Source organism: Vulpes vulpes, chromosome 10 (genome assembly GCF_048418805.1).
Source record: "Vulpes vulpes isolate BD-2025 chromosome 10, VulVul3, whole genome shotgun sequence".
Taxonomy (NCBI): Eukaryota; Metazoa; Chordata; class Mammalia; order Carnivora; family Canidae; genus Vulpes; species Vulpes vulpes.
This window is the reverse complement of record NC_132789.1, coordinates 97,339,517-97,366,762: the sequence shown is the minus strand read 5'-3', so window position 1 is coordinate 97,366,762 and position 27,246 is coordinate 97,339,517. Positions and strand designations below refer to the sequence as shown.

The 27,246-nt window shown below is 40.3% G+C and overlaps 1 protein-coding gene across 4 annotated transcripts in view; it reads left to right on the top strand.

Moving 5' to 3' along the window:
* The window catches only part of MARCHF1 (membrane associated ring-CH-type finger 1), an 800,787-nt gene that overhangs the window by 724,542 nt on the left and 48,999 nt on the right, over positions 1-27,246 (top strand). For all 4 annotated transcript variants that reach the window (XM_072724983.1, XM_072724981.1, XM_072724982.1 and 1 more), the window contains one exon: positions 21,127-21,307. In XM_072724983.1, the coding sequence (XP_072581084.1) occupies positions 21,127-21,307 (181 nt within the window). The remainder of the gene's footprint in view (positions 1-21,126; positions 21,308-27,246) is intronic.

The window sequence follows — 27,246 nt, the reverse complement described above, 5'->3', positions numbered from 1 at the left end:
AAAAAGTATTTATTGTTTATCTGAAATTCAAATTTAACTGGGTACCCCTTATATTTTTGCTAAGTGTGGCAGTGCTAAGCACAGCAAGGTGGAAAAGCATTGTTAGAAGTCCTGTTGAGGTCCATAACTATGAGTTCATGTGGCCACAGATGGTAGGAAGCGTAACTTAGTTCTGCAGTACGTCATAAAGAAGACAATTGAACTTGGACCTAAGGGAGTGGCATCGTGAAACATCTAGATTTCACACTTAGCCCAGCTTTATATATGTTTCTCCATATATCTCTAGATATATTTGAAATTTAAAAACTGAGATAATATGCTCTACAAATAAGATTTTTAAAGTAAAATAACATTTCAGTTAGTAGGTTTGCTCTCCCTATTTATTTAGAGGGAAAAAAAATACTTCTTTTTACCTTAACATTTTAGATAAGTATTACAGCATTGGGAAGACTGGGTTCGTAGATTCCTAGATCATCTAGTTCACTCTCCAGTCTGGTCTTTGAAGACCCTTGGAACATCAGCACACACCATCATCTTTCTCTCCCTTGGACATTCAGTTTCCTGGGACAGTCTCTTTTTAATATCTCTAATTGTGAAAACATTCTTTCTAGGCCTGTGTCCTTCTATTTTCTACCTATTAGTCCTAGATTTATATTCACTCAGTAACGGATTTTTAAAAAAATTTTTATGGTATTCTGCTAATTCCTTCTGTTACTTTTTCTGTACAAAGATGAGACTGATATTCTATTGTCAAAGTCCATTCCGTGAGCAAAAGATCAGCTGTGCAGAGTTTTCAGTATTCAGGTGAGAAAGGTCTCCTAATAAGAATCATTTATTTCCAAGAGGTGACAGGCTCTTAAGAAAGTTCATAAATTTATTCTTTTCCTTAGGCTTTGCCTTTGTTTTGCTGAGTCTCATAGACAGTAATAATCATCTTTCTCCTGTTCATTTTAATAATAGCTGAGTTGGTAGGAAATATGGATATGAACACCGTTGGTAACCTGTCACGGGTGAATTAGTTGGGATTACTCAACGTAGAGTCACAGGGTCTCACTTTCAAGTCTTGCTTTCTCTCTACTGGGAGGCGTCAAACTTGGAAAAGACAAAATGGCTCTCTCTTTGTCTATGTGATCGAAAAATGAGAAAAATGACTGTGTATTGCAAATATATGCATTGCTAATATGATAGTGTTGTAGACCTAATTTCTTTCTTTGAAATGAATAATTACGTTTATTGCAGTCCTCAGCAAAAGTTCAGATTATACGCTATGCTCTTTATCCTATGGAGTAAAGGGCTCTCCAACAAAGAAAATCTTAACTAGCACCACATTCTAATGTTATCAGTGTATAGTGTGATTTCACATAGTCTCTCAGCATTTATCCAAGTAATTTATGTTTTCAATGAACAAATATGAGGAACTAAGGCACTGATAGTTATACACACACATGACATTTATGAGAAAATAACCTGAAAGGCTTACAAAAATGGCATTTTATAGCTTTTTTTAAACGTATATCTTCCAAAGACATGCCTTGTTCTTAGCAAGACTTTTTGTCTTCATTGTTCTCGATTTGGGGGATAATCTGTCCAGGAGTAGAATGACAGTGTCATCAATAATACTGATTGCCTTGACTAATAGATTATCAAAAACCAAGTGGATTGATTAATATTCTTCTAATTTAGGTAAATAGGTCACTCTGATTTTTGGAAATAGCATGTATTCCGTAGGCCAATTATTTAACAAGTTGTGCTTTTAGAGAGGAAAAACGAGAAAAAATGGGCATTTCTCTACCTATAAAACCATCTTCAAGTAGATTTGAAGATATTTAGGCATTTTCCAACCTCAGGAAACTTCAGGCAAAAACAGACATATGGTGCTCCTTCAGACATGTAAATCAGTATTTACATATTATAAAGCTGTTTAAACTATACTACATTTATCTCTTGTTTGTTCATTTCTAAGTTTGTCAAATACTCAATTATACCAAAGTGCAAAATACTGAATAAGAAAAAATACCAATTAGGTAGAATTTATCTTCTTCTAAATTTAAGAACAATATGTGTTCGGGATTACAATTATTTTGAACTATGTACTTTCTTTAATGAACTTATATCTGTCTGGCGATGTGAAATTTCCTCTCTGTGTCAAAAAAAAAAGAAAAGAAGAAGAAAAAGAATAGCACCCTCTGTCTTCTCTCACTTATACAAATTCATTTTTACACATATATAAACACACACACATATATATATATATGCAAACAGAAAATGAACACTATATATAAACCGATGAATACTGGGTACAGTGCTTGTTGCTACCAAATCATAATTTATATCTGAGAATTTATTTATAGTGTGAACATTTCCTCCATTTCCAATTACCATGTTTAGGTTCTCATCTTCCTTATAACCATTGCAGAGTAGTTACACATTCATTTCAGATCTTCTGCAGTCATCCTCAGACATAGGCAAATTTAAACACCACTGTCTAATTGGGTTCAGACATTAAAATGCCCCTGGAGCAGCCTGGGTGAGTCATCTTTTGTTCATAGCACTCTGACAGCCTTAAACTCAGCCTGATGTTCTCCTTGCCTCCTCTGTTGGATACAAGGGGGACTGGAGGGGTCTGTTAGTTCCCCTTAACTCCCTTCCAGGTTTATGCAGAACTGAAGATGCCATAATACAGGAGATCCTGTGTTTGGAAAGCTTCTTAAAGCTGGATTTTACTTTAGATATTATGCTGCAAACTTTCTTCTTTCCTTCATGGTGATCTAACAAGTGATCATGAAACCTTCCTATTTTCTGCCTTCCTTGTACCCCTTTGTTCTTATCTGGCCCTTCTGAGCCCAACCTTAGTAAATTCTGATGTCTTGATTTTAAAGGTATTTTGATCTGAGCTAGCTCACAACTCTCAGAGGGCACAGTCAAATTAAAATGTTTTGCCATACTCTGAGATAGTAACACTGGAGGAAATAAAGGAAGAAAAATAAGTAACTAGAATGAAATAGAAGTCATAGGCACTGCCAGAGTGTTCCATGCATTAGAGGAGTCTTGATTCCAATCAACATTTGAAAGCCTCAAAATTCTATCAGTTGGAACTAGAAAAACCCAGAGAGATCACTTCACCCAGTGGTTCTCAATCCGGGCTGCATATTAGACTCACCAGGGAAGCTTAAAAAAACAACAACAACAAAATGTTCCTGCAAGGACCCCATCCAGATCCTCGGGGAAGTGATGTCTCAACACAGCACGTTTCTAAAAGCATCCCAGATTATTTTAATGAGCGGACAGGGCCTGAGAATCACTGATTTGTTAGCCTAATCTCAAGTGAACAGATCGATGCCCAGAAGATACACATATTGCAAGAACCATGCTTTGGGCAGGAGGTCCACTTGGCAGCACTTCTATAACCTGGAAACACTAAAATGAAGCCTGGGGGTGAACAACTGGTACAGATTCTTTCTTTTCAGCTCCTAAAACCATTTGGGATAGTGGTTCTCAAACCTGACAAGTTGATTGGTGGAAACAGAAGATGTAGTGGCTTTTTACAGCTTTCATTTTGGATCAAACCTCAAATTTCTCATCTAATTGCAGTTCACTTCCAAATGATACTGTACGAAAAGCAAACTAACAAACTACTAAATCCATGCTTCTCAGAGTATAGTCTGTGCACCAGTAGCACGAAAATCACATGGAACTTGTTAAAATGCAAATTATTGGATCCCAACCCAGATTCAACCCTGTTGAACCGGAAACTGGGAGCAAGTCCCGGCTGTCTAGTTTAACTGGCCCTCTGTGAGAGTCCGACGCATGCTAACATTTGACCACCGCTAAAGTAGAAGCTACAGATGAGAAAACAGGCAATTGTAATACGGGGTGTTTATGTTGCAATGGGTAAATACAGGGAGTTAGGGAGTATGAGGAAACGGAGCCTGGTGCACGTATGTACATGAGGGAAAGCAACGGCCAACATAAACAGAGCAGATGATTTATGTTTGATGATTTTCTATTTCTTTCTTCAATGACTTGACATACTGTATATATATTGATATATGTGTGCATATATGTAAATGTACACATATATATAAGTGTGTCTATACACATTTACACATGCGCATGAATGTACACACACACTCCAAAAGGATAACCTAGAAAATTAAGAAAAATCAGGACACACGAAAATAAGGGTAGAAGAATACTACATCTGCAAAAATGCTTATATGGAAATTTACTACAAATTTAATTTTCATAGCACAGTGGCCAAAGCAAAGGAACAGGTTTCATGTGAAACCAGGAACATGTTTCACTTGAAGCCAGGAACATGTGTCACGTGAAATCTGAAACAGGTTTCAGATGAGACACATCTTCTATTAGTAATGAGGAATGACTAAGCAAAATTTCTATCATAGTCATAATGAGAACATTTCAATTTAGTGGATGATGCCCCAGGTAATAATGAACATGTTTCGCGGAAGGCCACTTCCTTTAATGACCGAGTGCTGGCACAGGACAGGGTTAACGTCCTATCCATACAACTGAAGAGCTGTGTTAGGATAAGTGCTTAAAAGGATGGCTTCTGCAAACTCCAAAACTCTAAGACAGCCAGTATTTATGGGAAAAGAAATGTCATAGAAGCAAATATCTGTATCCACTGGCAGCCTGCACTTTTTTCTTGATAAATAGCTCAAGATCAATTCTCGCTGGTGTAACCAGAGGGAATTAATTTCCCATGACATATAATAACTTGAACATTCTTGCAAGAATGATTTTTTAAGATTATATCATGCTTGGTTTTATTTTGGTCTGTTTCGTTTTCATTTTAGTCTTAAATAAAATGTGCTATTGCAAAAGCCTATTGGCTTTATAAGAAATACAAAGATGTAACATAAAAGTCATGACTTACATATTTTCTATCATTTTGCATGATCTACATACAATGTAGTAGAGAACAGTTTGAGATAAAATTATCTGAAATTTGCTTAAGAGCCTCCACACACCTTCCCAAACACTGAGCTACTGTGACCAAGTGTAACCATAGGTTGATGCCACCCGGTTGAAAGAGCATTGGTATCCATTTCCCACCTGACCTCACACCATATCCTTCAGCATCCCTTGGGAGACGTCTCAGCCCAAATTCCACTCTGTGAAAAAGTAAGGCTCACAAATGTGTTTAGGTTTTGTAGCCTCTTCATGCCTTTGCCAGTGGTGAGTTTGCACACAGATTGTCAATATGTTTATCATTAGTGAGATGCTGAATAATGTAGATGGGCTATTTTGGCTCCATTTGGAACTATTTCATTTCTTTACTTTTTGTCAAATGCCCTTAAGGGATCAAGTACAGAAATCAGCAATATCTGTGGCTCACTAATATAATTTTTTTTTTTTGAGAAAGAGAATCTTATGCAGATTCCATTCCCAGCATAGAACACAGCATGGGGCTCGATCTTACGGCCCTGAGATCATGCCCTGAGCTGAAATCAAGAGTCAGATGCTTAACTGACTGAGGCACCCAGGGTCCCTTCAGTATGTACTTCTTTGGAGAATAGCCACATTAAATAACTGTTTGAAAATTAAAATATAATTTAAAAATAAAAAAGCAACTTTCCTTACAGTAACCGTCAAGAGGTTTTTAAAATATTAAGCCCAAAATTTTACCTTCTTTCATGCTCTATGCATCAAAGAAAAAAATGATACCATTTCCATCAATATCAAGAAAGCAGAGGAATGTTACTGTTGTTTCATGTTATATATCAGCCATAAATCATCAAAAACCAAAATAAACTGGGAGTTAGTCATGACAGCTATATACTCTATATTTTATTTATCTCACATCATGTTTAGTGGAACATCATACTTGAGGTTTTTACTGTTGCACTTGCATTTTTGCAATTGCATTTTTCACTTTCATAGTTCATGCATGAAGAAAGTTCTACTATACCTTTCATCAAGCTTCATGCGTAAAGTCATCCATTTAGCTTTTTTTGTATTGTTTTTGTCTCCAAATAAAGACAGCTGCTTCACAGACATTTGAAAAGGCAAAGAGGGAGGGGGGGATGCGAAATGATTGCATCTGGTGTACATAATTAATGAAATTCATTTATACTGAGTGCGGAGGAAAAATGATATCAATTTATCAGTTAGATTATTTCATAGTGAAAATTGCTGTTCAAAAAGAAGGAAGATCAAAAGGCAATGAAATTACAGGAATGCAAAATGAAAGCCAAGCACTGAGGAAGACTCAATGGACAGTGATGAGTACTGAGAAAAATTGAAACACATCCACATGCGAACACAGCCACAACCAGGCAGGTGAAAATGCTGATGATGCAGGAGGAGAGACCTCTTCAGCTGTAGGAACTGAAGCGGAACCATCATATCCCAGAATGGAATGTGTGAATACACACGCTTGTGTAGATCATAGATGTCTACTCTAGCCATGTGAAGTATCATGTTTTATACACTTAGAATTTCGATAATACAAGATATCCATGGTGTTGGCGTGTATGTGTGGGGTGGAGGTGGGGGACAAACTATTCTTAGCACTTTCTGTCCTTCCAATGAATAAGTGCATTGGGTAGAGGCAGCAGATGTTCAGTGACAGGGTTAACACCTGCAAGTTTGTATTTTCGTTACAGTAAAATGACAGTAAGTGCAAATCCCTTGGTTACTACATAACCAAAATGTCACAAGGGCTGCTCCTGGAGAGAGACAAACCAAGAAACAGACTCTTCACTGTAGAGAACAAACTGATGGTCGCCAGAGGGGAGGTTGGATGGGCAGATGAGTGAAATGGTGAGGGAGGTTAAGGAAACACCACGATGAGCGCTGAGTGACGCACAGGAGTGTTGAGGAATCACTATGTTGCACACCTGAAACTAATATAACACTGTATGTTAACCACACTGGAATTAAAAATAAAAGCCTTAATGAGATTTTTAAGCTTTTTACAAGACAAAGTGGGGGAAGAGGCCTGCTCCTGAAGCTGGACGTGAACACAGCAGGAAAGCGATTCACATGTACTGATAATAAGACGTAGCACTTTTCTGAATTGTTCAAATGTTTAAGTCTATCCAGCATCCATGGATTGGTTAACTTACTAAAGAACGAGAAAAAGCAAGTGAAGTAGAATTGGAAAATTATTCTTAAATCTTTGGAATTTTTGTTTATTCTCATATGTCTTTTAGTGATGCTATAGTAGTTGCGGTTACTGTAACGAAAATTAAAAACAGAGAAAACTATTCTAATTTAAACTTAATTACCTGGCTAGATAATTGCTAGATTTGGATATATTTCCTTCTAACCTATTTTTATGCATATAATTTTTAATAGGATTATACTATGTTTTCAGTTATTTCTGTTAATGACAAGGTATAAAGTTCATACACATAAATTTCTGAAAAAAATTATTTTGGGGGACACCTGAGTGGCTCAGTAGGTTAAGTATCTGCCTTGGCTCAGGTCATGATTGCAGGGGCCTGGAATCGAGCCCAGCATCTGGCTCCCCGTTCAATGGGGAGCCTGCTTCTCCCTCTCCCTCTGCTTGCTGCTCCCTTGTCTAACTGGAAAATCTGTCAAGATTCTGAATAAATAAAAATTTTATGATTTATTTTTATAAAGCACTTTATATTTTTTTTAGATTTTATTTATTTATTTGACAGAGAGTGAGCACAAGCAGGGGGAGCAGTAGGCAGAGGGAGAGGGAGAAGCAGGCTCCCACTGAGTAGAGACCCTGACGTGGGGCTCTATCCTAGGACTGGCATCATGACCTGAGCTGAAATCAGATGCTTAACTGATTAAGCATGTGGATCTTAATTTGGGTCCACAAAATTGTGCTTTCTGTTCTATGATTGAGAAGCAAATGTTTGGAACAATGAAGTGGTATGAGAACCCTTCTGGACATACTATGCACAAGGAAAATATGAATTAGAGACAGGAAGTAAGGAACCACATCATTAATTATCTATTTGTCATTCTACTGCTAGGTGGAAAACTATATTGCAAATACAATTACTATCTGAAATAATTATTTGTTATTGGCAATTCTACTGCTATTTGGAAAAATGTCCTTCAAGTATTATTATTCATCGAAATATCTCTAATCCAAGATCATAGAATATATGGGAAAGTGTGAAACTACTTCTTTCTGTTTTTCAGAATGACCGTCCCATACAATGTAACTTAAGTTAAAAATTAAATCACAAACATGATGGCTTCTAAGTGGTACCTGTAGTGACAAACAAATGCTCAGAGGCCCTGAAGATTGATAGGTTGATCTTGAGCATCTGTACGGAGAAGCTTTAATTAAAGCCCTGAAGTCAGTGAGTGTGTCCGTTACTGCCGTTGTCCCACAGCTCATCCCCACCTCCCTTACTGGTCGGTCAAGTTTCTCCAGCTTGGCTTATACAGCATCTCGTGTTCTCTCTTTCCATTCTCCCAACTATTACTCTGGCTCCTGTGCTTACTACTGATTTTGACTATTACCATATTCCCTTCTTTTTCTTTCAGATCTCTGAGGTGACACAGCCAATAATCTTACTTTCTTACTCACATTTTTTAGTGAGTTTCCACTCCAGCTGAATACACTTAAGGCTTTTTATGTGTGTGCCTCTGTGTGTGTAGTTGTTGATGTTGGCACTGGATGAAGGAAATGCACTTTAGGCTCTCCGTAATCTTGCTTTAGTTCTCAGCGTGACGTCTCCCTACGATCCTATCCAACCTTGTCATGTTTGTTATTCTCATATGTCTTTAGTGATGCTATAATAGTTGTGATTATTGTAAAGAAAATTAAAAACAGAGAAAACTATTCTAATTTAAACTTAATTACCTGGCTAGATTTGGACATATTTCCTCCTAACCTATTTTTATGCATCTGCCAAAATTCTCCCCACACTCCAGTACCAGCTATTCTACACCTTCCGCTGGACTCTGACCCCCGCCCCCACCCCTAATCTGTACATACCTTGCCCTCCCTTGCACACAATAGCACTGGATATGGCACACATCATTGTAACTTGCACTCTAGCCACTTGTGCCATTATCCAATGTGTAAACTGGCAGAGAATAAGGTCCACGAAGGGCAAAAACTGAGACTTACTCATCTCTGTTTTTATCGCAGCACCTTCTGTAACCTCTCACATGGTGCATAGACAACAAACTATTTGTTGAGATGATTAAAAATGAAGAATGAAGTGAATAAATGAATAAAGTCTGACTCATTCTTCATTCAGAGGGGCTGGAGCTGCCATAAAACAGCAGTATTGCACAAACACACTCACTTGCCAGGTTAGAAGAATTCATATGCAGAAGCATATTTCTAATTCATGCGATGCATTCTTGGTTATCTGTAAATAAATTACCTGCTCTGTCAATTATCCATGGCAGCTTGAGAATTCCTTTGATGTAATGCTCAGCCAGATAAGATTAATGAGTGGACCAAAAAACGGAAGGAAGTCATGGTTGAGAGTGAGGCTATGAGGATTCAGAGACTTAGCAGTTGCAAAGGAGCGCTATCACAAAATCAATTTGAATTAAGAATCTCTGCTAACTCTGGGAAACGAACTAGGGGTGGTAGAAGGGGAGGAGGGCGGGGGGTAGGGTGAATGGGTGACGGGCACTGAGGGGGGCACTTGACGGGATGAGCACTGGGTGTTATTCTGTATGTTGGCAAATTGAACACCAATATAAAATAAATTTATTATTAAAAAAATAAATTAAAAAAAAAAGAATCTCTGCCACATGCAGAAAAGAAAAAGTCTAAAAAGTTACAATGATTTTTCTGGTACTCCTGTTATTATGTCTGTGCAAAACCTCTACTTTGTGTCTGACCAAATATATTTCTTTGGTTATATCTACACAGAAAGCAAATACGTACATATTACCTGTCCTTTAGTTGTTCCTGTCCCTCCAGGCAATCCACACGGCTGATAACTTTAAGAATATCTGCTTAGAAGTATCTCTAGTTTAATTTTATCAGTCTTACAATCAATCCAAAAAGATCTCAAGGCTGATATAAAATGAATGCCTGTGACATGTGTGAGAACGTGGAGAAAATTGTTCATCGGGTCACTCATTCAACATTCATGATGTATTTATTCACCTGTATGTCACCAAAATTATAACATAGGATCTGGAAAGATAAATACTGCTGGAGAAAATCAGTTCCTTTATCCAGAAGTAGGTTATACTCTGAGCTCACCAGCAGAGTAAGGACAGGGCAGCAAAGTGGTGGTTAACAGGAGAGGAATTATCCCGAAGGACAGAATCCACCCTTAGGTCTCTCCTGACTTGGAGGACTTGGACAGCTTGAATGACCCTAAGATTGCTGAGAGAGATCTGCTCTGTTGTTGGATACACTTGAGGGCTGACTCGTGGGACTCTACGCTCCAGTACATGGGGTGGGGGTGGGGGTGGCGGGGGGGGGTGGTCTCTGACATACTCCAAGAACCCATGGAAACTTCCCAGAAAGTCCTCAAAGAGGACCTAGCCTGCTATGAGACTAAATCTCTAGGTTATACAGGACAGAGGAGTCCTTGTGAGAATCCGTGAACCCAATCAGGGTTAAAATTCCTGGTATCAATAGGATCAAACCATGAGCAGAGGTGATGACAGCCGCAGGAAGAAGAATTCAAATGGGATCCTCCTAGGGCGCCTGGGTGGCTCCATCAGTTGGGCATCTGTCTTTGGCTCGGGTCATGATCACAGAGCCCCTGGATGGAGTCCTAGTCTGCCTCCCTGCTTGGCCAGGAATCTGTTTCTCTCTCTGCCCCTCCTCCACTCATTCATTCTCTCTCTCTCTCTCTCTCTCTCTCTCTCTCTCTCCCCCACACCAAAAAAAAAATAAAAATAAATAAAAATAAAAGGAATCTTCCCAATCCATTGCAGCTCACACAACCAAACTATCTATAAATTCAAATATAAATTCAAATATAAATTCAAATAAGAACTGGCCTCCCTGCTTCCATGATTGGCTCAGCGAGGTGATCATTATCTTTCTCCACTGTTTTGCATCAGTGTGATATCTGGTGGGAAGAAAATGTGGCTGATGAGCTGCAACTTTGTACCAGCTCCAGGATCAAGTCAGGAGCCAGGGACATTGCTATGTCACTGTCTTTGTTGTTGATCATTCCCTACAGCTCTGTGCAGATGGTCTGAGGTTTTGAGCAAGTCGGTGATGACAAATTAGGGTGTGAAATTAAACTCAGGAAGTCGTGCTTTGTACCAAGGTTTTTCTGAGTTGAAAATATTCCTTTCAGAATACAAAACACTTTAAAAAACCACTTGTGTGTGAAGAACTGTCACTCATCTGTAGATGTCAGGAAGACTGTCCACCAGATTCAGAATGACCAGTCTTATGATTACAGAAAGTGTATTAGCTCCGTAGAATATTTTTATTCTTAGGTCATAAGTGTATTTTTAATTAGTGTTTTCAAGACGTTCTTAATCTCAGGCTGAACGGTAGCTTGTTGCTTCATTTTAGAAATTGGACTTATAAGGTTTTTTTTTTAATTCCAAAAATGTATGCTGATTCTATATCAATAAGAGTTGGTGGAAACATCTGTTAGTGAGAATAATTAAATGCTGTCCCTCTTCTCTACTTATTAAGTAAGAGTTACTTCTCCTTTCTACTTGCCTGACTTCCTCTGGTGCTCTGATAGGATATAAAATTGGTTCGCCTCAGTTTAGTTCCTCAAATGCAAATTAAAGAATGCGTCGTATAAGTAAGGATCATACACTTCTCACTTTCATTATAAGTGAATTTTCCCGAAACATAAACAAAGCACTGGTACTGGGTAACAAGTTCTGAGAATTGCCAAATCATCTCACTAAGCCATCTCTTTTGATCTCTTTGAGCTCCATTCATGTTTAAATAATAGCATTCCCAGGCCTTTCTGGTCCAGTAATTAGCCATCTTTACCCTGACTTTTTAACACTCTTTTCACTTAAACTACTCTTAGCGTCATGCTGTACAAAGAAAATCCTGCCCCCCCAAATTAATAAACAACAATTTTTCTAGGTCATAATAGCAGAGCCTGCGTAGGTGAAATAATTAACAACAAAGACCAGATCTGTGTAATATAGGATTTAAGAGCAATGAAACCCCAAGAAATGTTGGAAGCATTGTAGGGAAAGAAGATCCAGAGGCTGTTTCTTTAAGGGTATGGGTCTTAGAATAGCTTCAATTTAGATGAGGTATGATCCAGAGGGAGACTATCGCAGGTATGAGGTCGTATTTGAGGAAATTCCCAGAGGCAGATATTCCCAGAGTGCAATAGGCTGAGGAGATAACCATCTCAATATTGATTGAAAAATACTATTTAAATTGAGCACTTAATTTAATCTTAATAATCCTATGAAGTGTAGACACTGCTATCTTCCTACTTTATTAAGAACTTGAAAACACAAGAGATCAAGTACTTTAACTGACATAGACAGAGGCAGAACCTTGTATCTAACGCTGATTGCACTTTTCACAACCACACCAGTGTTCCCTAACATTTTTCACATCATGACACATGCAGAACATGGTAACATTTTGAATCAACAAGGGCCGATGGACAATACACCCAGTATCCTTTACGTAGCCTCCAGGCCGACAGGAATCAAGATGTTGGCATGGCAGGAACTTACCTGTGGCAAAACTCACTGTTTATCAGGTGCTAGATCGTGCACCATGCTACTATACCCGTATGTCGGGAATTAGCAGGAAATACAGCAGGAGAGGTAAGGTAAATACACATTATGGAAGGTCATTAGGACAACCAGGTGAAGCAATTTGGATTTTATTTGATTCCTGATAGAGTTCTTGAAGAGCGACAGTAGTTTAAGATCTGAATAACTGTATGTTTTGAGAGTGATCTGAAAAGAGCAAAGTCTTAAAGACAGTTCATGTGTCTGTTGATCATTCAAAACTGCTAGGAGGTGGCAGTGAGGAGGAAAAGAGAGAAGATATGGAAAACACTGAGTCTAGAGAATATGGACGTTCCAAGACAAAGGCAAGCTGAGAATGGGATACTTCTGAAATGGCATCTTTGGAAAGAAAAGCTAGTTTGAGAGATGGTGAGATGTCGGAGGGATTAAGTGTCCTACTGGGGATACCTCATGACCAGCGTTAGAGAACTAGCTGAAGCTCCTTGCAATTAGAGAGGCAGAGGTTGGTTTTGGAGATGAGTGTTTTAAAACCACAAGTCTAGGAGTAATGCTGGAAATTGAAGTACAAAACCCCCAAGACAAGCAGAGGGGAAATGATGACAAAGAAATAGTGGCAGGAGGGAAGGGGTAGAAATCCATCTGTGGGAAAGAAAAAAATAACAGAATTGCAACATTAGAAAAGAAATTTGAGGTCACCTTACTTAGTTACCCTTGCATAAGCTCCTTTTATACTACGCCTGCCATACAAATACCCTACTTACAGCTGAGTACTTTCAATGATGGGAAATTTGCACTGTCTTGGGGTAACTCATTCCATCTCTGGAAAGCTCTGGGTGTGTGTGTGTGTGTGTGTGTGTGTGTGTGTGTGTGTATTTTAGGGAAATTTATTTCCTTTAACTTCTACTCATTGGATCTCGTTGTGGAATAGAACAAAACCAGCTCCTATTTCGCACAATGGTTTTTCACATATCTAAATGCAGCTGTCATGTAATTTCCCCTTCCTTGCTTTTTTTCCCCCCTCCAAAATGTTAAGTATGGTAGTTAGTAGTTCTCTGTATTTGTCCCAAAATTACTGCACTCGTATTTTATTTTTTATTTTTATAATTGGCGTATATTAGTTTCAGGTGTACAACAATGATTTGATATCTTTATATATTGTGAAATGATCACAGTAAGTCTAGTTAACATCCTATACCCATATTTTAAAAGGTGTCGTCCCTTTGTCCTATAATTTTGAATTCATAGAAGAGACGTAGCCATGAATTTGCCTCTGTTGAATTCTATATTCTTTCCCTGTCATCTCTTACCGTGAGGTCTCACCCACCAAATCATATCATACTTTCATCTCACCTATCATTTCTCACCTTTCCAGCCTCCAGAATCCTAACATCTTTGGTCTGTGCTCCATAAGGAGCCACTGTTTGATCCCTACAATCATCTTATATGCCCTTTTAATTCCACTTTTCCCGACTTTATGGGCTAGTAGTCACAGAAGCCGCAAAGGGAAAAGGTTCAAGAAGGAGGAGTTGGCCAACAATACAAAAAAAAAATTAGGAAAAATGAACTAGAAAACGTTTTCAGACTTGACTGTCTCAAGAAGGGTTGGTAGCTTAGCAGAAAACTAATTGTAGGAGTGAGGTAGATCTCTCTGACATCACCGTTCTTTGAGGTGAAAAATGACAGAGTCCTACAAACTGAAATGCAGGTATGAAAATTTGAGTTGCTTTTATAAAAACTTCCAATGCATTGCATCCATCATCTAGCAGCAATTTTGTTGATTTTAGTGATGATCACATATATGTTGGCCTAATGCCTACCTTAGGGTAGTGTTTACATTTTGTAATATTTTCTCATATATCGTATTCGAGCCTTACAATAGCCATGTAACATTTAAAAGATGAGAAAAGCAACTGTCTGAAAACTTATCTGAGGCCACTCAATATACAGACCTAAATATATTCCCTCACCTAGCTTTCCGCGAGACATGTCTGTGATGACTGGTGTCGGTAGCTAACTCACCTGTACAGAGTCGGAATCCCTGACCTCGGCTCACAAGCATGGGCTCTAACCAGTTTACCAAAGTAGCCATTAAAACCAACTAGTCCCAGTACAGTGAAAGCAATGGCACAGGTAAACAAAATCAGTAGTCACGGCAGTAGCATCCCATAGTCCCACGACACAATTAATAAATATTTGATTGCCTATAACGTGCCAGGTACTGCACTCTTTAATGTCCTTTAATCCTCATGACACTCTAAGAGGTATTTTTAACTTCATCTACACGTGAGTAAACTGAGAACCTCTCCAGTTTACTGGAGCAGAAAGCAAGCATGTGAGCCAGGATTTGATTTGTTTGTGAATCTCAAACACCAAGTAACTTCATATTTTTAATTTTTTTTTCTGTGATGGGGCCCCAGGGTGGCTCAGTCAGTTACGTGACTGCCCAGAGTCCTGGGATCTAGCCCCCTGTGGGGCTCTCTGCTCAGCAGGGAGTCTGCATCTACCTCTGCCCCTCCCTTCTGCTCTCTCTCTCTTTCTCTCAAATAAATAAATAAAATCTTTTTTAAAAATTTTCTGTGACAATGTGGGGAAAAAATACAACAGAAAGGATATGAATTCACCCATGGGGGATATGACATAGACAATCTTGGTCCCATTTCATCCCACTTTCAACATGAGTTCTTCACGGTTGTTGTAACTTCCAGTCTCTCGAACTCACCCTTTCCCCAGGACACACTAACCACAGGATGGCGTCACTCGCCCCCTGGCTCAGAGTGTAGACCTCATGACCAACTGTCTTCCCACTGTGTTCGCTGATGCTTCAGAATCCTTCACTCCTCTGTCCTTCCCATCTCTGACTTGGTGATCTCAGGACACGTTCGGTCGTGCTACAGCTGTAGGCTTGCTCTCCGACTGCTGAGCGCTGCTGATCAAGGCAGTGCTGACAGCGGCCACCTAGGTGTGTGCAGTCTCATCTCACCGGGGACCTCACCGCCGCTCCATGGTTCTCCTATTCATGCTCGGATCATTTCCCATCACCTTCTCCAAGTGGCTTTTCCTAATTACTCACAACCTCTCCAGCACCGTAACCCCATGCTCCCTGCCATCTGTTGAGCACACACACACTCTGCTAGATAACGGAAGACAGGAAGACACCCCCCCCCAACCCAGACCAAGCTACTGCAACTCCTCTGTCTCCTTTACTTACCCTTTTCCCTCTACATCTTACTCACAGGAAAAGGCATCTGTTGACCTTCCCCGTGTTTTCCTCCACTTGTCCAAAGACATTCTTCTGCTATAGTTCCTTTCCCCATTTCCAAATGGGGACTTCTCAAGAAACTTCTTTTAACAGTGGGGCATTCTCTAGCCTATTTTTTCTTAAATTCGCCTCTCTGTGGCACCTTTGGTTCTGCTTATGAACAAGTCCAGGTTTTCCCTGTTAAAAACAAAATGAGAATTAAAAATAAAATTTCATCTAATCTGCTATTCTCTCACTGCTAAGCTCTATTTTCCAAGAAGAGAGAATTTTATATCTGTTCATTCATTTACTTGACCTTTAGCTCCTCATCCACTGCTTAAGACCTTTCAATATGAAAAAAAAAAAAGACCTTTCAATATGGCCTCCACGTGGACCACATGGGTTCTAATCATTTTTAGCCTTTTTAGTAAAGTGGATTCTAAGAATGAATGCCCAACTCTGCAGCAGGAGAATTCGTTCTGAGTAAAGATTAACATCCAAATTAAGCCATTACAAATATAGCTATATCCATAATTATTGTGCTTAAGGATTATTTAATTGGAGAGGGGTATGAAGAAAAATGTAGGCAGGAACAAGGAGAGATAGATCAGAAAGACTTGCCAAGAGAAAAGGGAAAAAAAAAATGAAGGGAGGTCCCTGGATGGGTCAGTCAGTAGAGCTTGCAACTATTGATCTCAAGATTGTGAGTTCAAGCCCCAAATTGGGCACAGAGCCTACAGAAAGAAAAAAGCAAGCAAGAAAAGAAAAGAAAAGAAAAAGGGGGGAAATGGCATGGAATATGGGGAAAGAGAGTTAAGAGTCTGTCTGACAACTACAGGGACGACTGCCTTTAGGAGTTACATATCATAAATGGGCTTTGTTGCCACAGCTAACATGAAAACCAAGCAAGGTTCTGGACATCTCTACACATTCTTCAGATTGAGGGTCTCCAGTCTCCTCCCCAGTGTCACAATATTGTTTTAAATTCATAATGTCTGGATGATCATAATAGTCCAAATGGGGTACCTGCCTCCAGATTCTGTTCTCTCCTTCTCAATCCACCTCACATGCTGATGCTGTTGTCTGATTTCCTTTGCATATAGCAAGGACTAAGAAAATGGGAATGAATGAATGAATCAATGAGTGAAAAAAATCCCCAAATTACATAATCACTATGACCCTCACAAAGACTTATTTTTAGTGATAAATTATTTTTTAAAAACTTATATAGAAAAAAATATATCCTACCAGAGCCAAGAAGCCTCCACCAGGGAGGGGGTGGGAAGCAGTGGAGGTCATTTTAAGGTACATAAGACCCAAACAAAACCCAACAAAAACCTACTTTTCTTAAAACTCAAACGTTAAGGAAGGGACTTTAAGTGCACACGCACACGTACACGTACACACACACACACACACACAGACAACTTCAGAATTTAATTTGCTTAATACTATTTGGTGGTCTGCTTTTCACAGAAAGCTAAAAAGTTACATGGAAGTAGAAGTTTATTCAAGTCATAAATGGTAAAAGTCTCAATATATACATACTGATTGGACTGTAAGCACCCATTTAAAAGGGTAAAATGCCAATAAAATTTGTAAATTCAGCTTATTCTTGTCAGTAGGTGACAGCAATGTCAATCACCAGTAGTTTTATACAATCACTCATTGCCCAAGCCTCAACTTCCCATAAGGTAAAAATGCATCAAAATTATGACTATTTTACCATGCAATTTTATTATTAAAATTATTTTCTCTACACAATTATTCTGTTAGAAAAAGCATGTCTGTGTTTTTATTACTGTGTTTTAGTTGATAATTTAGCAATTGTGGTCAGTGTGAAATATATCAGCTTAAGAAGCGTTTAATTCTTTTCCTAATGGCATCATCACATTATTTTTTAATTTCTAGGAGATATTCGAAGTTGATATTTAGCTCTTAAGTTCCTTTAGAACAATCTCCACATGATTTGAAACAGACTCGGGGTCCAAGTTGAGTTGGGTGATTTAGAAAAAAATCAAAATGCTAAAATCATGTAAAAATAGATCTTGTGAAATGGGAATGATAACGAACTCAGCTTCTGATTTTTCCCTTTGGGGAATAACCTTAATTTTATGAAGAAATGAAATTGTTGGTGGTGCTTCAGGTAACAGTTTCTGCAGAAATTTTAAGAAAATGAATCTGTAAGACATAGGAAGTTGGACTATAATCAGTAAACTGTTCAGGTCAGGTTGAACTCAGTAATCAGCAAGGTCTTTGTTTAAATCTACTTATGAATAAATTACTTTTTTCATGTCAGTAAAATAAAAAAAATCAAAGCCTCGGAATCATCTTGGCAGCTGTGCAGCATTTGACGTGATCTTTTTTTTAGTAATAAATTATCAGATGGCATTAATTGCAACTTTTTCTTGTTCAAATGAGAAATGTTGGGCCTCTCCCTGTAGACCGTTCATGGATCTGCAGGTCTCAATGCCAGGCCAGGGAGGCCTTTTGTTTTTATTGTGGGCTTCTCTGTGTAACCTTTACTTCAACTTTTTGTTACCTGCAGATGTTGGGGTGATGTATTTTGTAAACTTTGCTTTATTTTTGTTGGGAATGTTCAGATATTCACTTTAACCCAGAATCACCGTTTTTTAAAGATTTGTTGATTTATTTGAGAGAGAAAGGTGTGTGCACGCACACTCACATGTGGGGGGGGGGGGGGAGAAGGAGAATCACAAGCAGACTCCCCGCCGAGCTCAGGAGTCAGAGGCGGAGCCAATCCCGTGTCCCCAGCTGAAACCCAGAGTCCGACACTTAACTGACTGAGCCACCCGGGCGCCCAGAATTGCCACATTTAAGGCAAGAGTAAGCAAATGTTTCCTGTGAAGAGGCAGGTAGTAAATATGTTGGTCTTTGTGACCAGATGATCTTTGCGGCAACTCTCAAGTCTGCAGTTACGGTGCAAACTCAGCTCTCAACAATACATGAATAAATGTGTGGGGGTGTGATTCCATAAAACGCTGTTTACAAAATCATGCAGCAGGAAGAACTGGACGTTGTTTGCTGACTCCTAATCTAAAAGAGTATCTTTGTGTAGGGGCAGAGAGATAAGAGGGTCAAGGAGAGAAGAAATATCAACTTCTCATGCTATATAATTCGTTAGGTTTCCCTGGCTCCAAAAAATATTACAATCAACTGAAGCTATAGGAACCCAGATTTGTTCTCACTGGTTCCTCTTATACTAAGTTATAGTTTGTTGATGAAGCAATTCTTTTACTCAACAAGCATCTACTGAACACCTATCATGAAACCAATACTCCATTGGCACTAAGTACGATGCAAAGTACACCTTGCCCCGATTCCTAGGACCAGCACATTTGCCAAGAGAGATATTCCGGGCCTTTCTATAGGCTCTTGGGTAATTTTTAGTTTCTCCCACCAGGTCAGCCTTTTCTCTGTGGTGCTACATCTAACACTACTACTTCCTACCTCAGTCCAGGGAGGAGGGAGGACTGATTTTGAACTTCCCTATGCTCTCATCTCATCACTCCCACCCTAAGGACTTTAGAAGTCAGTGCTCTTTTTTTATTAGACTATTTTTAATTAAGAAAAAGAGATTCAAAATACTAGGGTACTGTGTCATACTTCTTTATTTTGAGGTTAGGGAAGGGCTTGGTTTCAATTCCTGTATCTTACTGCGCTGACAATTAGAGCAACCATTTCATTTCCTCTCAGGAGACAGCTAAGATACATAAATATGTTTTAAAACTCCATTCTTTATTTTTTTTAAAGATTTGAATTATTTATTCCTGAGAGACACAGAGGGAGAGAGACAGAGACACAGGCAGAGGGAGAAGCAGGCTCCATGCAGGGAGCCCGACACGGGATTTGATCCTGGGACTCCAGGATCACGCCCTGAGCCAAAGGCAGACGCTGAACCGCTGAGCCACCCGGGGATCCCAAAAATCCATTCTTTAAAACCCATGCTCCTGGAGGGTAGGGCATATAGATCTAAAAAGAAAGAGCAGCAATTCTAACATTCTTCAAGGCTGCTGCTGCTGCTGCAGCTCAACTTGAAAGAGTAATATAGATTTTTTTGATATATGCCATTTATATTTTTTAAAGATTACAAAAAATATTTCTAATCAAATGTACTAATTTCTAATAGGCTGGGTAAATCACAAGAATTATAGAATTGCTAAGATCTGAATTCAAGATCTTTAGGTATGAGAAGCTTATCTCATTTAATGAGGAAAGCAAATTCTTTCCAAAAATCTATAGACGAGAATAATGAAGATTTCATAGACTGTGAATCTATGACATTCAAATTCATACCAATTCAATAAAGGTGAACTCTGAATTCCTCAGAAGACATATTAATTAACATTTTAAAACAATAGAGTTTACCGTACTCGAACTTTATGAAATCAATTATTTTTGTAACCTTTTTTTCCTAACTTTTAAACAATGATAATTATTGACAGTTTAGGCCATTCATTGTTACCAAATATGTGTACATGTTCCTAGGAAAATCTTTGTAATATTTCCCTTTTTTTTTGAGATTTTATTACTCCTCAGAGACCCGGAGAGAGGCAGAGACCCAGGCAGAGGGAGAAACAGGCTCCCTGTGGGGACCCCCCCCCCAGGTGACTCGATCCTGGGACCCCAGGGTCACACCCTGAGCCAAAGGCAGACGCCCAACCACTGAGCCCCCCAGGCGCCCCTCTTTGTAATATTTCCAACCTGAAATTTTCAACATTCACATTATCCTTTGGTAACATGTTAAATTTTTCAGAATTCCTCTACGTTGGTCGGATACCATGGGCACCAGACTCCACACCTCTACACCGCGCTTCTATAGAACTGTCATAACAATAAAACAATAAAGTGATCAGACCCCAACATTCCTTCCAAGGCTGGTAAACTGCAGCTTTTCTTTATGAAATGAAGCTCATGCTTGTGGACGCACAAGCATAGACCAGGCGGGGGCTAGGGCTGGCAGCTGGGCCACGGCCTTCGCGAAGGGTGAGATGGTGGCGCAGCCCCAGGCCCTGGTATCTCAGGCCCAGTAGCAGGGGTGTAAGCAGCAGGTGGAAGGAGCTGCACGGAGCCCGGACTCAGTTCTAGATCAAGCTGCAGTGGCACGCCACGCTCCCCCACGTCAGGTGCAGCTGTAACGCAGCCTAGGGCGAGCGAGGGAGGGACCCCAGGTGGGAAATGCCCTCCGGGAGCTCTCATCCTGCCCGCTGTGTCCTCCCCAGGATCTGTCACTGCGAAGGAGACGAGGAGAGCCCTCTCATCACCCCCTGTCGCTGCACAGGCACCCTGCGCTTTGTCCACCAGTCCTGCCTCCACCAGTGGATCAAGAGCTCAGACACGCGCTGCTGCGAGCTCTGCAAGTATGACTTCATCATGGAGACGAAGCTCAAACCCCTCCGGAAGGTAGGGTATCCGCAGGAGCCGGTCTGAGCTGCAGGAGAGCGCCTGCACGCACCTTGTGCACACCTGTTTCTTTCCCCGGTTGCATTCGGTGGGTGCTTCTCTCTGGGGGGGCGGGCGTAGGGGTCTCGTGTTGGGCTCAGTATGCAGAAGAGCAGAGTGCTTGCAAACCATCCTTCATCCTTGTTTTATGTTCTAGGGCCCCTGATTGTTATGTCATTCTGCAAAATCAAAAAGAGGGTGTGTGTGTGTGTGTGTGTGTGTGTGTGTGTGTGTGTGGTATGTGCTGGTATGTGCATCTCTATATAGTATAGAGCACAAATATACTTGTAATTTGATGTAATTGAATTGATGGGGATGGTGAGAGCATTGGACCGACCGGGGTCAAGTCCCTGGAAGGGTAGGCCAGTGGATTTTACTTTAAATAATATGAACTCATCTAATTTCCTGAGAATCGGGACATGAGGTAATAAAAGAGAACGTCTTCTTCCATAACGTGAACTCTGTTGGGTTTGCCTCGATTTGGGAATTTGGTGTGATAGGTCATGCGTGATTGGAGTAGATAGACCAAGTGTTATTTTCCGTCTTGTGTATCAAGCTATAAAGAGACAGAAAAGTATTTATTTAAAGATTTTATTTATTCATTAGAGACAGACAGAGAGAGAGAGAGAGAGAGAGGCAGAGACCCAGGCAGAGGGAGAAGCAGGCTCCCTGCGGGGAGCCCGACGTGGGACTCAATCCCGGGTCTCCAGGATTACGCCCTGGGCCGAAGGCAGGCACCAAACCACTGAGGCCCCCAAGGATCCCCGAAAAGTATATTTTTATTTACAAAATTAATCTTCAAATTCCTCACTTACATTGCTCTAAAGCATGAAAGTAAGAATATGAGTCCAGAGGATCCCTGGGTGGCTCAGGGGTTTAGCACCCACCTTCAGCCCAGGTCCTGATCCTAGACACTCGGGATCGAGTCCCACGTCAGGCTCCCTACATGGAGCCTGCTTCTCCCTCTGCCTGGGTCTCTGCCTCTCTCTCCCTCTGTGTCTCTCATGAATAAATAAATAAAATCAAAAAAAAAAAAAAGAATATGAGTCCAATATAGTTAGCATCTCCCTCAAAACTAGCAAACGGCGACTTGTGAAGGACACAATGAAGACCATGAACTTGATGTAATCCGTGCCTTAGAGCTGGGCCCCGGGTTGTACCGCGCAGCTTACCTTTCGACCTAACTGCAGCCTTACGTATTCTGGATGCTTCCATTTCCAAAGGAGAGTACGGAGACTGCAGTTTAAATAATGATTCTGCCTAGAGCTGCTTTTTCATTTAAATTAAATGCAAAGCAAAAAATGGATGAGAAGAACATGGCTTAGATATAAGCATGATGAGCTCCAGGATGAGGAGAGGGGTCAAGCAAACAAGAATATTCCAGCAGGAATCTGGTTGGTTGCCGGCCATTGGAAGTCTTCATTACTTCTGTAAATCATGGAGAATAGCATTCCTCGCTTTTGCACAGCCTTGATTTTTAAAGTGGGCACATGGTTTATGGAGGTCAGAATTGATGTTGGAAAGGCCTTTGGGCTACGCATGGTCTTTTCTTAGCATATGGTGTAACTTGAGTGACAAAAGGTGACACTGTTCCTCCAGGTCCCAGAGCAATCAATGCCAGAGACAGAACTGGACCCTTGCCCTTTGCCCTTTGCTTCGTCCACTGAACAGATGCTGCCTGGTGTCTGGAGTAGCTAAATGACACGTTGTGCTCTTTGATTCTGTAAATTTGTCTTCCTGCCCCCCGGAGAACTACAAATTGTTTCATAGCATCTGTATATTTCTCCATGGGTTGTTTTTTTTTCAACTTCCGTCTATATAAAATGCTCATTTCAACTTTGTCAAAAGTAACATTTCAATTTGTGAGCAACAATCTGGGACCACAAAATACTCAGATTTTCTCTTCTCCGTCCTGTCTATCCCTACCCCCATTCTTGTATAATAAACAGTACGTGATGCTATATGGACCTTGAAACGCCTGAGTCTACCTTCAGCTTCTGTGGGGTCATCCCTTCTACACACCTACGATCCTTTCTTAGCATCCCGTTCCCAATAATTTCCAACCCCGTTACGAGACCCCTTTCTTCTCAACTAACCTATTTATAAACCAGAGAAAGGCAGTGAATACTTCTATCTTTTCAAATCCTCTTAATAATGAATATGTTGTGGCAACCCAGCGGGCACCTACGAGCTACCGGTTAATGAAATACCCTGCTTTCTTTTTAAGAAAACATTTCCTGCGTCATAAATATTGGTGAAAGACAACATCTCAACGTGCGCCATTGTTAATAGCATTTAGGTACCTACAGAGGATGTTCGAACCTAATCCAGAGGTTGCTTCCTGACAGCCCATAGATGTGTTTTATTTGACCCACAGGGCTTAAAATTTGAAGCAGTTGCCAACTTTTAGATGTGAAGCTATTTCATGTAAAATTCCACTTATCTGTATTTGTTTGAAAATCACAGTATCTGGCTCTTCTGGAACCGCATTCCCATAAGACAACATCCAAGGGGGAGCTACGTGGAGCTGAGTGGTGGCTAGAGCCTCTAAAAGGCCATTGGCTTTCCAGTGCTCCCATTTCTCAGCCCTCCCTCGTCCCTGCCCCGGAGAGTCTGTGCCGTCCCCACTCGTCTGAATGCCTCTGTTGCTGTCGTGCAGGGATCTGAATTTTCAACTCCTGGTCAAACATGTGAGTCCTGGATACGAGAAACATCCATTCTTTCCCTGGCTCCATCATTTATATGTTTTAAAAACCTAGAAAAGGTATTCCAAACTCGTACTTTCTCCTTGAAAACAATGGGGCATTGGCATAATGTTTAAATGGCAGCATCCGAAGTGGCTGCACATTCTGGAGTGATGTGAGCTCTACAGATATGAGGCGTTTGTAAAGTGTTCGAGATGGTTTATTTTGATGGCACGAAGATTCATCAACAGTTTTCTTTTTCTTTTTCTTTTTTTTTTTAACAGTTTTCTTTTGATCGTTTTTAATTGGTCTTTACAAATAACAGGTTTAGCCCTGCTTAGAGCATATACGAAGCACATCCCATTAATTGCTCTCGACTCAGTAATTCCATTACAGTTTATAACGTTCTAAAGACCAAATGAAACAATTAGTTTAGCTAATGATTCTGAGTTTCTACCATTTGCCAATAGAGCCAGGAGATCCTGTTTCAATGAGATGGCTTCTTAAAGTGGAAAGGTGCAAATCCTCATAGTCTGACGAACTCAGGGTTTAATAATCCCTAAAGAGATCGGTAAAACCTTACTTCATTAATTGCTACTATTACGACACCAAAATCTCCAGTTAGCAAATTCATCAAAGTATCCTAATGTCTCTAGAAGAAAAATCTTTAAAGTCTAAATAAAATCAAAGGCTTCTTTGAAAAAATTTTAAAAAAAGTAATTTGCATCATCTTCAAGTCAGCAGCTCACCTACTTTTCTAACACTCCATAGGGCTGCCTGGGTGGCTCAGTAGGTTACGCACCGGCCTTGGCCTCACGGTTCTGGGATCCAGCCCCTCGTGGGGCTCGCTGCTCAGTGGGGAGCCTGCCTCTCTCTTTCCTCCCAGCTCGTGCTATCTCTCTCTCTCTCAAATAAATAAATAAATTTTTTTTAAAAATAAAAACACTCAATAAAAGCCCCATGAGTGACCCAAGGTCAGAAATAATTCTCAGGGCCCAGAAAAGTCAAAAAGATAAAAATATACAAAGCAGTGCAGTTTGGAAATGCATACAATAAAATCTTCTCCTGTTCTGAAGCTGGAGAATTGCATGAGGTTCAGATTTGAGTCTGAACGGGAGAGACTGGCTGCTGGCTATGAAGCTGAGCTTATGAGGACAGCAAGTGGTACCGACAGCTTTATGTTCTCCCCTAAATTATTTCTTTATATAGTTTCTCCTATGCATACCATGTGACAAATACATAATACAAAATATTCAACCGTATGCATCCTTTTGTCCCCTGTCACATTTTTAAGTGAGGCCGTGAATCAATTACCTTGGCTTTAGTACTGATTAGATGGAACCGTAGGCACTTGTCATTTTTGTAGATCAAAACAGTTGAATATCGGAAAGTTCATAAAGCGTAAGTTCTGTGTGAATTTATTATGCCAAATAAAAAGGAATAGTCATTTTGATATTTCTGCATTTCCACCATAATGACTTCCAATGCATTACTTGAAATATCTACTTAAAAAGAGAGAGAGAGAGAGAGACGCCCGGGTGGCTTGGCGGTTGAGCGTCTGCCTTTGGCTCAGGGCATGATCCCAGTTCGGGGATCGAGTCCCACGACGGGCTCCCTGCATGGAGCCTGCCTCTCCCTCTGCCTGTCTCTCTGCCTTTATCTCTGTGTCCTCATGGATAAATAAAATCTTTAAAAAAAAAAAAAAAGAAAGAAAGAACTGTATTTGACAAATACTATGCTAATTCCTTCCTTTCCCCCTAATTTGATGGAACATTTTTCTTTCACAAGAGCCAGTGCAAGTTACCATAGCAGGCCAACTGCCCAAAGGTCATTTTTGATTCTCCACTAATCTGGAGGTCTTGGTCTTAAAACTGGACAGGTCAGAGAACGTGGCCAGATTCCTAGCTGGGGCCTTCTAGGTATCCCATTGGAATAATGCTGCCTTGCGGTACATAAGAAAATCCGAAATGCTTCTCCATTATGGAGAATTTGGAGTTTTACTAACACCACCGCCACATACTGAATTTCTACTATGTGCCAGATATTTAGAATATGTCGATTGACTTTTATCTTCATTACACAGGAAGCTTATTTTACAGATGAGGAAGATGAGACACAATATCAGACTCGCTTAGTCACACACACCCCAGGGCTCCCTGATGCTAGAGCTTGCCCTCATTGTGCTGTGCCACCTGCCCTAAGTGGCCGTAGTCTCTCTCTTTTATCATCAAGACTTCAGGTCTTATTTAGACCACTTGTAATGGAAATCTTTCAAAATAAATCTTTCTAAAATAAAAATTCTTCCAAAATCTTTCTTCTTAAACATGGATGTTTTAACCCAACGTGTTTTCTTAATAGTTACGTCGTCATGTCCCCATCGCTCATTTTGCAAGTTGAGAGACATTAACTGGCTGAATAGCTTGAAACGCATAGAAAACTGCTGGTCTTTGTTGACTTTAGAAATACGAGTGTCAGTTATTTAAGCAGCAAAAATGAGTTTCAGCAGGGATAGCAGAGAATCGCAGTTTGGGTCAAGCAAACTACGGCAAAACCATAGACCAGTCCAGAGAACTGAGGAGAGGAATGCTGTTCTACAGGTGAAAGGGGGGAGTTGGGAGGTTATTATAAAGAAGAGAGTCCCTTGGAGTAAACCTGTTCAAACTATGGTGGCTTCTCGTTGGCTGATTTGCGACCGTCTCTCATTGGCTGAGCTCCTGTGGGTGGGAAGGGAGGGCCCAGACCTGTCTTCCTCCTGCTGAGATCTAAAGTAGCTAAAGTGGTTTCACTTGCAAGATTCCGTTCTTCCTGTTGGATCTGCAGTTGACGCCGGTAGTAGTAGGGACTGAGAACTACCCCCTTCTGGCCTGCTTTTAAACAAGATTTTCTTTTATTAATATTCACATCGTTCTGCATCTGCCAACCTGCTGTGTTTTGAAAGCCCTTGGTAGGGGCAGAGAAAAGCTTTCCCCTCTTCCGTTTTAGGTCCTTTGGCTGGCCTGATGAGTCAATCGGTAGCAGACAGATTAACACTATACAGGGGACAGACCCAGGAAACCCAAGTAACTTGCTGAAATGGGCAAAGCCGTCACCTTAAAAACCATCTTCAGCTAAAGACAAAAGAAGTCTCCTGGGGCAAGGAGGCCAGCCAGGGGAGGTTGCCAGGGCAAGGGCAAGGGTGTTAAGTAGATTTAAGTAGTTGCCTCTGCACTGGGAGGA